The sequence below is a fragment of the Pelodiscus sinensis genome, chromosome 15 (assembly GCF_049634645.1).
Source record: "Pelodiscus sinensis isolate JC-2024 chromosome 15, ASM4963464v1, whole genome shotgun sequence".
In the NCBI taxonomy this organism is placed as follows: domain Eukaryota; kingdom Metazoa; phylum Chordata; order Testudines; family Trionychidae; genus Pelodiscus; species Pelodiscus sinensis.
The window spans coordinates 34,106,868-34,119,761 of NC_134725.1; the positions used below are offsets into that span (position 1 = coordinate 34,106,868).

The following is a 12,894-nucleotide window of genomic DNA, read 5'->3' on the forward strand; positions in this document are numbered from 1 at the left end:
TGGCTCCAGCTGTGACCGTGTAATTGAAATTTTTCCAACTCTTTCAGTGTCAGTCTTGTGGAGCCTTTTACATCTGTGAAATAGGGTTGATGTTGTAATTTTTTTCATCTCATCATGACTATGAAGTAGTAATTTAAACACTATCCATAATTTATAGAAAGCGTGGACTTTAATTGGCATGTCTTGATATCTGAATACATGATCACATCAGAGACTTTGGTCTAAAACTGTTATGTCCAACCAGCTCTGAAGCAGCAAACTAGTAAACTAGCTACATGGGCCAATGGGCCAAATAACCACATGTGGCTAATGGCTAATGTGTTGAACACCACAGGTCCAAATATAGGAAAGCATTTTATTTTTTGCCTAAATTTAAGCACACGCATAAGCGCTCTTTTGAATCAGGGCCAAATTATGGAAACCTGCTGATATCTCTTGGAAAACCTTGAGAACTATTCTTTCTATTCTGGTATTTTCCTTCCTGTGTTGAAGTGTCAAGGGTATGCTTCTGACTCCACAATGAAAATGTATATTACTAAACACAATTTTTATAACTTTTATTTTAAGACTTTCTCCTTATAAAATATTTTACAGATAAACAAGCACTGTCCTTTATTCCTCCTGAAGTGCCTACCTCACAAAATTTTGATAATTTGCTTAAGCGGTTTGAAGGCATTTCCTTCAGTGCTGAATCTGACGTTCGCTTGAATACTGAATCAGATGTTCAGAATTCCTCTGGTGCAAATGAAACTGCTAGATATGAGGTAAAAATAATCTTATTCTTTTTATATTTGCAGTGTTTTAAATTCAGTTTCTTTAATCATAAAACACCTTTCTTGCTAATAAATCCATATATAATTGATAAACATTGTGTGCATCAACTTCAAGTTACTGTCCTAAAAAAATACAGACTTCACTATGGTCTTTCATTAGTTCTAAAGTGCAGCGTTTGGCTTGAGTCTTCTCCAAAAATCAAAGTGAATTTTTAACATGTGGGAAATGTGTGACTTCCTTATGCTGTTTTTTCTATTATTCATAAGAAAAAAGGAAATGGCAAGATACTATTAAAATCTAGCAAGTAGGGTTTATCTAGTCAGTTGTCAGTGCAAATTTCTAAAATGTGGACTTTATAGTATTTGAGATTTGTTTTATTTTTTTAACAACAGATGAAGCTGGAAAATTTCCAGTGATTGTAGCAAATCTTTAATTTGCCAGTCAATTTACAATGGTAACATGATCTTGGCTTGAGATATTGGTGGGTGGAGAAGTTTGATTTATTGTGAATCTTGGTAAAAGCAAACAAAATGTTAATAATTCTTATTAAATTTGTGGTACATTTTATGAATCTTTCTGTGTACTGAAAATCAACAAGCTTGGGTTTGCCCCTTTCTTTGGCAGTATGGTGTTCCAATACAGACGGCTGATGGATTTCTGAGATTGCCTGCTCCCTTGGTCTCCTCTCAGTGCTCTGATGCTAATCCTGCAGGTTGGAGAACATGTTCTAATTCCTATTTATCCTCTCTTTAGTGTGTGCTTTTGTTATCCTGCCACTCCAATTTATAGATGATTCAAATGAATTAGCATGCTTACCTGTCCAGCTCTGGGTCAAGTTTTGTTAAAAATGGCACTTAGTTATGTTTTGGTCATAGACAGGAAACTGTGTTCCATGTTAACTGAAGCTTTCAGAACCTATATGTATATACAGGCAGTCCCCGACTTACGCGGATCCGACTTATGTCGGATCCACACTTACGAATGGGGCTTTCTCGTCCCGGAGCTCGCAGGCAGTGGTCCTGCCACCTCGACCTCCCGGGCGAGAAAAGCTGCTCCCGGTGCCCCTGGTCTGCTGGGGACCATCTCCAGCAGACCAGGGGCACCGGGAGCAAAGCTGCAGCCGCAGCGGGTTCCCGCGCTTCTTTGGCTTTGGCAGAGCAAAGCCTCAGAGGCGCGGCACCCCGCTGCTGCTGCGGCTTTGCTCCCCGTATCCCTGGTCTGCTGGGGAGGGGGGGGTGCAGGTAGTGTGCCCCCCCCAGCAGACCAGGCTTTTGTTGTGGACCCTGGGGCAGAGCAGCTGGGGCGCTGCCGGTTGGTCCCGCAGCTCTGCTCTGGGCACTACTGGACCAACCCGGCAGCACCCCAGGTGCTCTGCCCCAGGCGTCCTGATTCAGCCGCTGCTGGTTAGTTTCAGCAGCGGCTGAATCAGGACGCCTGGGGCAGAGCAGCTGGGGTGCTGCTGGGTTGGTCCAGTAGCGCCGAGGAGGGGTGCTACTGGAGCAACCCAGCAGCACCCCAGCTGCTCTGCCCCAGGCGTCCCCAAGTCAGCCGCTGCTGAAACTGACCAGCGCTGACTACAGGAAGCCCGAGGCAGAGTTGCTTTGCCCCGGGCTTCCTGGAATCAGTTGCTGATCAGTTTCAGCAACAGCTGACTTGGGGACGCTTGGGGTTCTTAAGTTGAATCTGTACATAAGTCAGAACTGGCGGTCAGTTTCAGCAGCGGCTGAATCTGGACGCCAGTTCCGACTTACATTCAGATTCAACTTAAGAACAAACCTACAGTCCCTATCTTGTATGTAACCCAGGGACTGCCTGTATACAGAAAGAGTGAGAGTGAGTGAACTCAGTGGTATAGATCACCGAGTTCCATTAATGGGTTTATTTTCCATTTCTGAAACAGCTTATGGCCTTATGGATGCAATAGAATTAGTGTGAAGGAGGGATGGGGTATGTGACGAAAGACTCAGTCCTGCAACTCTTGAAAGGAATCTTCACTGAAACCAAGGCAGTTCCTCACAGAAGTACCTCAGTGGTTTGAGCATTGGCCTGCTAAACCCAGGATTATGAGTTCAATCATTGTGGGGGTCATTTAGGAATCTGGGTCAAATCTGTCAGGGATGGTACTTGGTCCTGCTGTGAAGGCAGGGGTCTGGATTCAATGACTTTTCAACGACAGTTCTAATAGATAAATATATCTCTTTATGTGAAAAAGTGTGATTCTTTTTTTTGTCTCTAAACAAAAGTAAAAATGCCAAAGAAATGGAAAATATTCCCTAATTTTTTGCCTTCGATGACAGTTAGTTTTGAATTTAACCTGAAGTATGAGGATTTTCGCTATGAATGTGATAAACTGTTTTAGCTACAGTTGTAGAATAGGTTGTCTAATGCTCATTGATTCTAAGACATGGTCATATGCTTGTATGGAAGTGTTAATAAACAACCTTTTAATTGACAGCTAATAATTACTTCATATTCCCTTCCTGTGTTGCACTTACTTGAGATTTTTATATCTCTTGCTTTTCATAATTTTTGTCTCTAGTTTTCACAGTAATACTTTGTGATTTTTACAGGTTTTCTAGTAAACCAGGCTGTGAAATGCAGTAGAATGATAAATATGGGCAATTGCAGCACTATTCAAGCACTTAGTATGCTGTTCTACACTAACTCCAGCATTTTAGCAGTAAGTAGGGTTTTGAAACACATTAGGTGGATGGCAATTGGTTTTATTTCTTATCATTTCACATATTTAGAATTATGTAATTTCCACTTCGTAAGGTAAGTGAGATAATTGTTGCGTTATATAAGAGTTTAAGTGGGATTAGGAAAAAATCTTATAATCATCGTATCTTGTAGAAATAGCCATTCCTCCTATCTTCCCTTCAGACTCAGCATGGAGAAGCATTTTTTGGGGGGAGACAGTTAAAAGATGACCTGAAAGATGTGAGTTTGTGCATGATTCTAGGATTTCTGTTGCTGAGCTAGTGGACTTATTGTAGAGCCAGCATTTTTCACTTTTGATGTGCAAGCCTAGGCATTCATAAAAAGCTTGTTGTCAGGAGCCTAGATTTTAAAAAATATTTAGGCTCCTCATTTGATTTCACCGGAATTTAGGCACCTACATACTTTTGTAGGATCTGGGTTAGAGTGTCTAATCTGGCATTTGCCAGGGTTTTGTTAGAATCACATTGATGTTCTTAAGTGTGTGGGTCCTACTCTAGATGCACATGAGTTTCATGGACTCATATAGGTTATTTTTTAATAGCAGTGTCTGAGCTGTACCAGTGCTCTCTGCTTCCTCATGCTCTTATAAAAGGCAGGATGGACATAACTGTCCCTCAGTTCCCTTTTTAACTGTTGCAAGACAAAAACTTGCTGGTGTCTAAACCCACTGTTGTTCTAGTTTAAAACTTATTTTTTCAACAATGAATCATCTTCCTATTGTTGTCTTATTCTCCATGAAAAAGAAAAAGGAGACATTTTGTAACACCACTACAAGCTGAGGACGGTCTGGCTAAGTAGCAGTTCAGCAGTAAAGGACCAGGATTACAGTGGAGGAGAAGCAGGATATGAGTTAATAGTAGTCAAGAAGGCTAATGACATATTGGGGTACATTAGTAGGAGCATTGCCAACAGATCTAGGGAAGTGATTATTCCCCTTTATTCTGCACTGGTGAAGCCACAACTGGGCTATGGTGTCCAGTTCTGGGGCCCCCATTACAGAAAGGATGTGGACACATTGGAGAGAGTCCCATGGAGGGCAAAAAAATGATTAGGGAACTGGAGCACATGAGTTATGAGAAGAGGCTGAGATATTTGGGCTTATTTAGTCTGCAGAAGAGAAGATTGAGGGGGGATTTGATAGCAGCCTTCATCTACCTAAAGGGGAGTTCCAAAGAGGGTGGAGAGAAGCTGCTCTCAGTGGTGGCAGATGACAGAATGAGGAGCAATAGTCTTAAGTTGCAGTGGGGGAGGTCTAGGTTGGATAGTAGAAAATACTATTTCCCTAGGAGGGTGGTAAAGTACTGAAATGGGTTATCTAGGGAAGTGGTGGAATCTTCATCCCTAGAGGTTTTGAAGTTCTGGCTTGACAAAGCCCTGGCTGGGATGATTTAGTTAGGGTTGGTCCTGGTTGGACTTGGTGACCTCCTAAGAGCTCTTCCAGTCCTATGATTCTATGAGTGTATGATTCTATGAAAGCACTAAGCCTTGGACTTAGTCATGGTTTCACAAATGACACATAGGTATTCCTTATTTTTCTCTGTGAAATCTCCATCAGTTTTACTCAATATACTAAGCCTATCTTGAGACCACTGCAAACAGACCCATGACCTAAACATTTCTGATTCTGCTTTGTGTGCCACTGCCAACAAAAAATAAGATTTAGTTGGTAATTTTAATGAAGAATATAAGAATCTATCTTGATGCTTGTGGAGCATTGTAGAAATATTGCAGCATAAACTCTTGTCAGTAAGCTAAGCAGTCTAACATGCAAACAACTACAGATTGGATCTCCCTGATCCAGCACACTCAGTACAAACCATAGAGTCTGCCGGACCCTGGGCTCCCCACCGTGCTGCCAGCCCTACGCCAGGACCCCCAGGGCCAGCCTCCTCAGACTGGAACTCTCTAGCCAGCCCCAACCTCACTGCCACTGGGGTTCCCAGCTGGGGTGGGGAATCCTCCTGACTGGGGCCAGCTTCCACCATGGTTCCCTGTTCGGGCCAGGGATTCCTCCAGGCTGCCACCGCTGGGGCTTCTTGGGGCTGGACTCCCCACCCACTGCAGAACCAGACCCTGCTGGCCCAGCTGAAGTTCTGCAACACTCGCAGGATTCCCAGTTGACTCATGCTCCTTGCCTCCAAGGCTCTCTGGTCAAGCAACATCCATCCATGGTCCTTCCAAACCACAGATGTTGTTGGTCCACAGAGTTTCAGATTTGGGAGGTTCAGCTTGCATTATGTAAAGTAGAAATGCCATTTCTAAAGTTGTGTTTTGGTACAATTGATTTTCATAGTGTTTCCTGCTCACTTTATCATCAGGCTTTGTGTTGCAAAAAGGCAGGTAATATTTGAAATAGTAAGAACAGACATCAAGTTTTGGTTACCTTTTAAGGAAATCTTAGATCCACCTATTCCTTGCTGAATTTATGATTGTTTGTGGGAGGTTAGCCACAGTTTGGGGTCTGATTCACTGAAATCTAGGAAGTTTTCCATTGATTTCAATGGGTACTGGAGCAGGCCATAAGTTCTACAAGAATTATGCCCGTAAGTCATGAGGAGTAGCTAACATTTTGTCAGGGAGGATAATGTATGGTATTTCTAGTTAACTTCCTTGATGTGAAAGCCACTGTATTGTTAGATAATTGTTGGTAAAGGAGAAGGAAATAGACAAAGCAATTAAGTCTTAACTACTTACTTTTTATTTATCTGCTATTTTTAACTAATGATGTGGCTGTTGTGTGAAATAGCTTGTTTTTGTTTTTTCCTGTAGGTACCTAAGTCAAGTCAGATGGTAAGTAATATTATTTCTTAGATGAGATGCGCTTTGGATGAAATCCTGGCTCCACTGACGTCAATGGGAGTTTTGTTGCTGTCTTCAATGGGGCCACTATTTCACTCTTACTGTTTAATCCAAGCAAAATATGCACTTTAAGCCAATTACTATGTCTTCTGTCAGCAAGGGCATAGTTAACAAGTGAAAAGGTTTTCACGAGCTTGGAGCTATACTCCAAGATGATTTATTAATTCTGGTGATTGAATCCCCATGTTAATGTAGTTATTATAACAGTTGGATTTCTTTTAAACAAGAAAAAGTATCAGTCATTCAGGCAGGATCATTGTACATACCTAACAGTTCAATTATACTTAGTATTTAAGAAATAACACTTGTTTATGTTTCAGGTTAATATTACTGTCCAGACCATAACTGTCCAGTCTCTGAATGGAACACGTACTCTGCTTAAAAGCAGTAGTGTTCTTTTGCTCCCCATGTCTTTGGATGGTCAGATGTGCATAAATGTTGTTCTTGAGGTAAGGGCACAAATTGTTTTTCCTCTTTGTATTAAACGAAAGTCATGTGATATGATACATCATTCCTACTTCACTCCTGGTTCTCAAACCATTGGAAATCATGACTGTTCCAGCTAACCTGTAACTCTGGGAGAACAAAGCCTTACAGTATACAGTATGGCACCTGCAGCTGGATTGGAAATGCACACTAATGCAAAATGGAGAGGTGGGATAAAATCCATCTATTATAGCTTAATATTTATTACTTGTGTGTGACAGTTTACATAGAGAAGATACAGACTCTCTCTAAAGGGGCTTAGACTCTAAGATGAATCTGAGACAAGAAGCTAAAGGGAAGAAGGAATATGTAGAATAATATTGAAGTGCTGGCTGGCTTGGTACAGTGCTCTTCAGTTATTTTAAAAAAATGTAAACTTGAGGGTTGATATGGGACAGTGAGTACGAGACATGGTGTCAGAAAATCATTTTTGAGGAGACTGAAAACCTTCCTCAGTTTTGAGGAGACTGGATAACTGATATTGATTTTTGTTACATTTGCCTCAAATTTTAAATTGTCTCAAACTTCATGGTGCTCTTGGCAGCTATGTGCTGCATGTCAGTGCCATGGTGCCCCCTCTTCCTCTCAGGCTGCACCCAGCCGCTGATCACCGGGTGACAGCGAGTGGACAGAAGATTCAGGAGGAGCAACCAACAGCTGGACTCCCCCATCTAAAGAGCACTCCAGAGAGGGAGTACAATGCTCAACCACCTCCGGTCTAGCTTCCACCCTAGCTTCCAGGAGACAGGGATGTTTTCCCAGGGCTGGGCGTCCCCTCCCTGCCATTGCTCCAGTGTTTCCAGTAAGTGGCCTCCATCCCTGCCCCCTCTCCTTTCCCATAGGACATGGAGGCTCACCACAGTGCATCCCAAAGCAGAGCAGCATGCCAGGGGCCCAGCTTCCTGTAAAAGCTTTGCTGAATGTATGGATTGCATGGTCAGCCTGCCAGGAGCTGGTCTGCATAGGGAGGCAAAGCGCTGCGCTGCTCACTCCTCTGGTCCTGCTTTGAGTGTGTGACTGCTTGAGGCAGGGAAGGAACAGGGAGCAGCCAGCTACACGGCCACCCACTGGTCCTTCTGAGTCCTGTGACCCATAGGCTCACCTCAAGTAAAGCTCTCTGCCCTACTTTTGCCTCCTCCCTTGCTGCTCAGGGCCTGCTCCCCACAGTCCTTCTGCAGAGTGTCCACCCCCCATGCGGGCAACCGGGTGTGCTACAGATGGAGCCAGGCTACAGTGAGACTGTCCCTATTGGGGCAGCCTCACCATATCCCCAGTTCCATCTCTGGTGGCTGCCTTGCTGACAAGACCACGTCATAGGCAGCTACAGTGTTCAGTTGTGTGGAGCTTGGCTGCCACATAGCATTTGGCCGCAGCTGAGTACTGCAGCATTTGGGTGCTATGTGGTGCTTGGCCACAGCCGAGCACTGCAGCTGTACTCAGCATGGGCCTGGCTGCCACAGCACTCAGCTAGGACTGAGTGTCACATGGAGCCCAGCTGCCACGGCGCTCGACAGGGACCCAGCATGCTGCGGGCTCCATGCAGCCTTCTTGCTGTACAGGGAAGTGTTCTGCACTGGGGTTGGGTGCAGGGAACTCTGAAGTCAGTGGCTGGCATTGTAGAGGGGTGAGGGGCTCCAGGGGTTAGGGTGGCTCTGGGGGCCGGGGCTTTTTATACTGTGGACTGGCAAACCCATTCACAAACTTTTGGCAGATGGGTAACATTTTATCTGAATATTCATTATTTGCATAATGAATGTGCAAATACACAAATAAAATGTTGCTGGTCTGCCAAAAGTTTGTGAATGGGTTTGCCAGTCCTTGGTATAAAAAAGGTTAGGAACCACTGAGATAGGCAGTAGATGAAGGGGAAGATAGAATAACTAGACAGTCTCCCAAAGTTTCTTCCTGTTAAGGGGAAAAGCAAGAATAGAGAGGTTATTTTATTCCTCCAAGACTCCATTAGTTCATGCACATTCAGGGTGTGTCTAGACTACAGGGTTTTTTCGCATCTAGACTGCAGCCGCGTTTTTTCGAAAGTAAAGTGAAAGAACGCGGCAGTTTTTTCAATCACGGTAAACCTCATTTTACAAGGAATAATGCCTTTTTTCGAAAGTACTCTTTCAAAAAAAGGTGCTATTGAATGCAAACTGATTTTTCGAAAGAGAACATCTAGCCTCTCTTTCGAAAAAGCAGCTCGCTTTTTCAAAAAATCTACTTGTAGTCTAGATGCTCTCTTTCGAAAGAGGCTTGTAGTCTAGATGTAGCCTAACTTTTTATAAAACCATATGCACAGTGCTCGACAATTAGTGTAATCTACTCGCCTGTGGCGAGTAGATTACAAGCCGGCACAGCTGCGCAGCATGGTAAGTGCATGCGCAGCGCAGTCTGCGCATGTGCAGTGTGCTGAACCATGCAGCTGGTGAGCGGGGTTCGCGAACGCTTGGTGAGCCCTGCATATGCAGATATGTCTGACTTTTAATGTGTACTATCCTGCAAATCTTGTGGATATCCACTTTCTATCTGCATCTGTTGATATGAATTCCAGTATCTGCAGCTCATTTTTGTGGATATGGACGCAGATGCAGATACAAATTTTATCTATGCAGAGCTCTACTAGTATGTTGATACTGTAAATGATCACCCATTAATGGTTCAAATCCTGCCACACTTCAGCCATGTGACAAGAGTATTGTAAGGCAGAGCATATGTCTAAATGATAGTAGTGATGTTCTTCCAGCACATTTATCCCTACAAGAGGGGAGAAGTTTGGAAAGATTGTGTTTATGGTCTGGTTTTTACATGTTCTTCTAATCAATATGAAATCTCTGTTTTCAGGTGAGCTATTCTATCACATACACAGATGCAGGAGAAATAATACATGCAGCAGTTTATTTTGTTCTGGGGACAATTAACAATGCAATGCTTCCACTACAGCAAAGCTTCAAAATCAGTTTTACTCAGGTAAGGTCTAAAGATATTACAGGTGATTTGCTGAAAGATAACAACAAACCTTATTAAACTTGCATCAGAATTAATTTCCAGTAACTCTCCTCTCATTCCCACACACACAGTTTACACTGGGTGCATGAGCAAGGCAGAATTTCAGAATTGTATTAACATCCTCCAAATGCTTTGGTGTTTTTCCTTTTTGAAAGTTAATCAGGTGACACTAGTCATGTGTGTGTAATTAAGGCAAAGTGTGTTTCTAATTTCAGTAAGCAATCTTGTAGTCCTAGACAGAAGTCTTTTATGGATTGATATTTTCAAACTATTCCAGAAAATTAATTCTACATGAATTTGACTGTCTGTCTTCCAAACATTTAAGAAAAACTTAAGAACTAATGCTGTGCGGTTTGTTACAGGTAAAAACAAAGCCAGTACCTCTTAGCGGAAATCCTGGCTATGGTATCGGGTTGCCTCTGAGGGCAGGATTCAAACCTCCTGGATATCCTTTTCATATCTAAATGTGGCTTATGCAGCTCTGATAAAGCTTCTTGCCAAGAGAAGTACTATGGCTCAGTGAATGAAATGTAAGCATTAACCATCTTAATGGTAAAAAGGCACAAAATCTACTTGCCCACCTATTTTGGTACATCACTGTAATTTATTAGATATAGTTTATAACATCTTTCCCCATAATTATGCATTCCTGCAAGCCCATATTTCAGTAATATATAATGGCTCATTCCTTTACTACTGTAGTCAGTGAGAGCTGTATCCTTCACCGACTTTTAAGGAAACAGGATCACGTTCTAATTATGAACTCTAGTAATGTTTCTAAACTACCTACAGAATATCTTGTAGCATTTTCACTTACAGTCAGTATTTTTCTAAGGATACATACTTCATAATATTTCATATTTTGCCTTAACTCTCTGCTGTTACATCTGGCATTATTCAGAGCAGTAATATATATGATCAACTTACTATTTTGCAAAGCTCATCTAACCAAGACTGTCTAGCTGTAGAAGGAGTCAGAACCCCGGTATTATTTGGTTATAATACGATATCTGGTTGTAAACTAAGGTAAGAGGGTAATTCCATTTAGCATGTATCAGCCTGTTCTCAAGCTATAGTCCGCTAGTAATCAGGTTCCACTTACCTGGTTAGATAACTTGTTCAGATGCTAAAACTTTTGTATAGTGTACCAGTAGTGGAGGTAGATGCCATGTACTTAGTTTTTAATTTAATGAAATTGTCTTGGAATAGCTGTGTTGCTATGCTAATGTCCAAAATTTTACTTAAAATTGATCTTTTCTTTTCTGAAAGAATCACTGCAAATACAGACTGTCAACTGTTGGCCAGTATCATCTTGAATGTACTGAAAGGACAAAATTTTCCAGAATATGTAGCTTCATTTGGAAATTCTCAGGCCCAAGATGTATTGGACTGGGTACCAATCACTTATGTCCAGTCTTCAGAGCAGGTGAAAATAACTGATGTTTTTTTAGAACATTCACGCTAGTTTAGATTCATTCTGGCAGAATCTCATTGTTTTTCCATCATGTATACCTTGTTTGTTAATAAAACTATTTTCTCAACTTGTATTCATGAGCTTTCCTTATAGGAATTCCTGCTATCCCAGACATATTTTTTACTGCCCTAGAATGTCTCTGTGGCTTTTTAATTTGGATGGTGGCTTAAAAAACGTGAATCTCATCTACTGTAAATGGGCACTGAAGTCCACAGTAAAAAGTGAAGCTACAATGATTTACACCAGATGAGGATGCAAATGCTTTTATGATTGCATGAATAGTATAGGTTGAACATCTCTAATCCAACACACTCTGGTCTGGCAACATCTGTGGACTAGCATCATGGGTATGGCCATGTTTCCTGGGGCCCCATAAAGTTTGTTTCCAGCCACCAATCCTGTGCTGCTATTTAATTCTAATTAAGCCCTAAATATCTTGCTGTTGGGACTGTATAAGCTTAATACAATGAATGAAACAATAATGAATATACATTTTCAGGGCCTCTGCCAAATCCCAGTATCATTTGAAATAGAAGTGAAGTGGACTAAATATGGATCTCTGGTCAACCCACAAGCTAAAATCATGAATGTCTCAGCAATGGTCATTACTGCTGCACTGGCCCAGGTATATGGTTAAATAGCTTTATTTAAGAGTGGAAGAATGTGGGTCTTTAGAATGCTAGAGGTGGCTGTTAATTAAACATTACCTGTAAATTATGCAGGACAAAGACCTTGTTATATAATCATTGTTGCTCTTATGTTTCCCTTCGTGTTTTAGAAAGATCAGCATAAAATTTGGTCTCTTTGCATTGCAATAAAATAATGTATTGCATCCAACAAACATAGCAATAGGATTCTTGCTACAAACAAGTTTCCAGTGAAGTTGCACACACTTCTCAAAAAAGGAAATTCAGTGATGTAAAAATATCTGTTACTAGTGACTGCTAAATATTTAATACCTAGTGAAAAATCATCTGTATAAATCCAGGGCGAGCCTAAGAGGTAGTTGTATCTTTATTGCAGAGTAACTTTGGAAGTGAAAGGACTATTCAGATAGCAAGTTCTGTTACTTTTGTTGATGTTTCTACACCTGCAGAGCCAGGCTATAAAGCTAAACCAACTATTGATGCCAAGTTACCATTTGATTTTTTCTTTCCATTTATTTAATGTAAGTATACACCCAAAACCCATTCAAGTTCTTTTTCTTAAATTATCACTTAGCATTAGATGAGCAAAGCTGTCCGCTGCACCTGCTTTTAAAGATAGTAGGAAATATACTTATTATAACTCTGAAGGCTTGAAATTAAACACCCTTTAAAAAGATAACCAGGAAGGCTAGGGCTTTTCCAATGTCCTCATTATTCAATGATCTGTTTGCATGGGAATCAATGGGAACAATTTTGCCAATAACAAGTGTTCTTTGAAATCCCAACCATCAAGTTTCCACACTTCAAATTGTGCCTGCACACATAATAAGAATGCATTCACTGTGTGGGCCTTTTCCAGCAGCTTAGTCAAGTTTGCAGCGAGACTAAAACAATTGTGCTAGCTGAAATAATCTTATGAGAGGTTATTTCGGA

General features: G+C 41.5%; 1 protein-coding gene across 1 annotated transcript in view; it reads left to right on the forward strand.

Moving 5' to 3' along the window:
- TCTN1 (tectonic family member 1) overlaps positions 1–12,894 on the forward strand; it is a 29,523-nt gene that overhangs the window by 16,090 nt on the left and 539 nt on the right. The window contains exons 4-14 of the mRNA XM_075898696.1: positions 595–764; positions 1,399–1,486; positions 3,345–3,454; positions 6,265–6,285; positions 6,675–6,803; positions 9,676–9,801; positions 10,203–10,285; positions 10,726–10,866; positions 11,110–11,266; positions 11,814–11,939; positions 12,338–12,482. Of these exons, the coding sequence (XP_075754811.1) occupies positions 595–764; positions 1,399–1,486; positions 3,345–3,454; positions 6,265–6,285; positions 6,675–6,803; positions 9,676–9,801; positions 10,203–10,285; positions 10,726–10,866; positions 11,110–11,266; positions 11,814–11,939; positions 12,338–12,481 (1,295 nt within the window). The 3' untranslated portion in view covers position 12,482. The remainder of the gene's footprint in view (positions 1–594; positions 765–1,398; positions 1,487–3,344; positions 3,455–6,264; positions 6,286–6,674; positions 6,804–9,675; positions 9,802–10,202; positions 10,286–10,725; positions 10,867–11,109; positions 11,267–11,813; positions 11,940–12,337; positions 12,483–12,894) is intronic.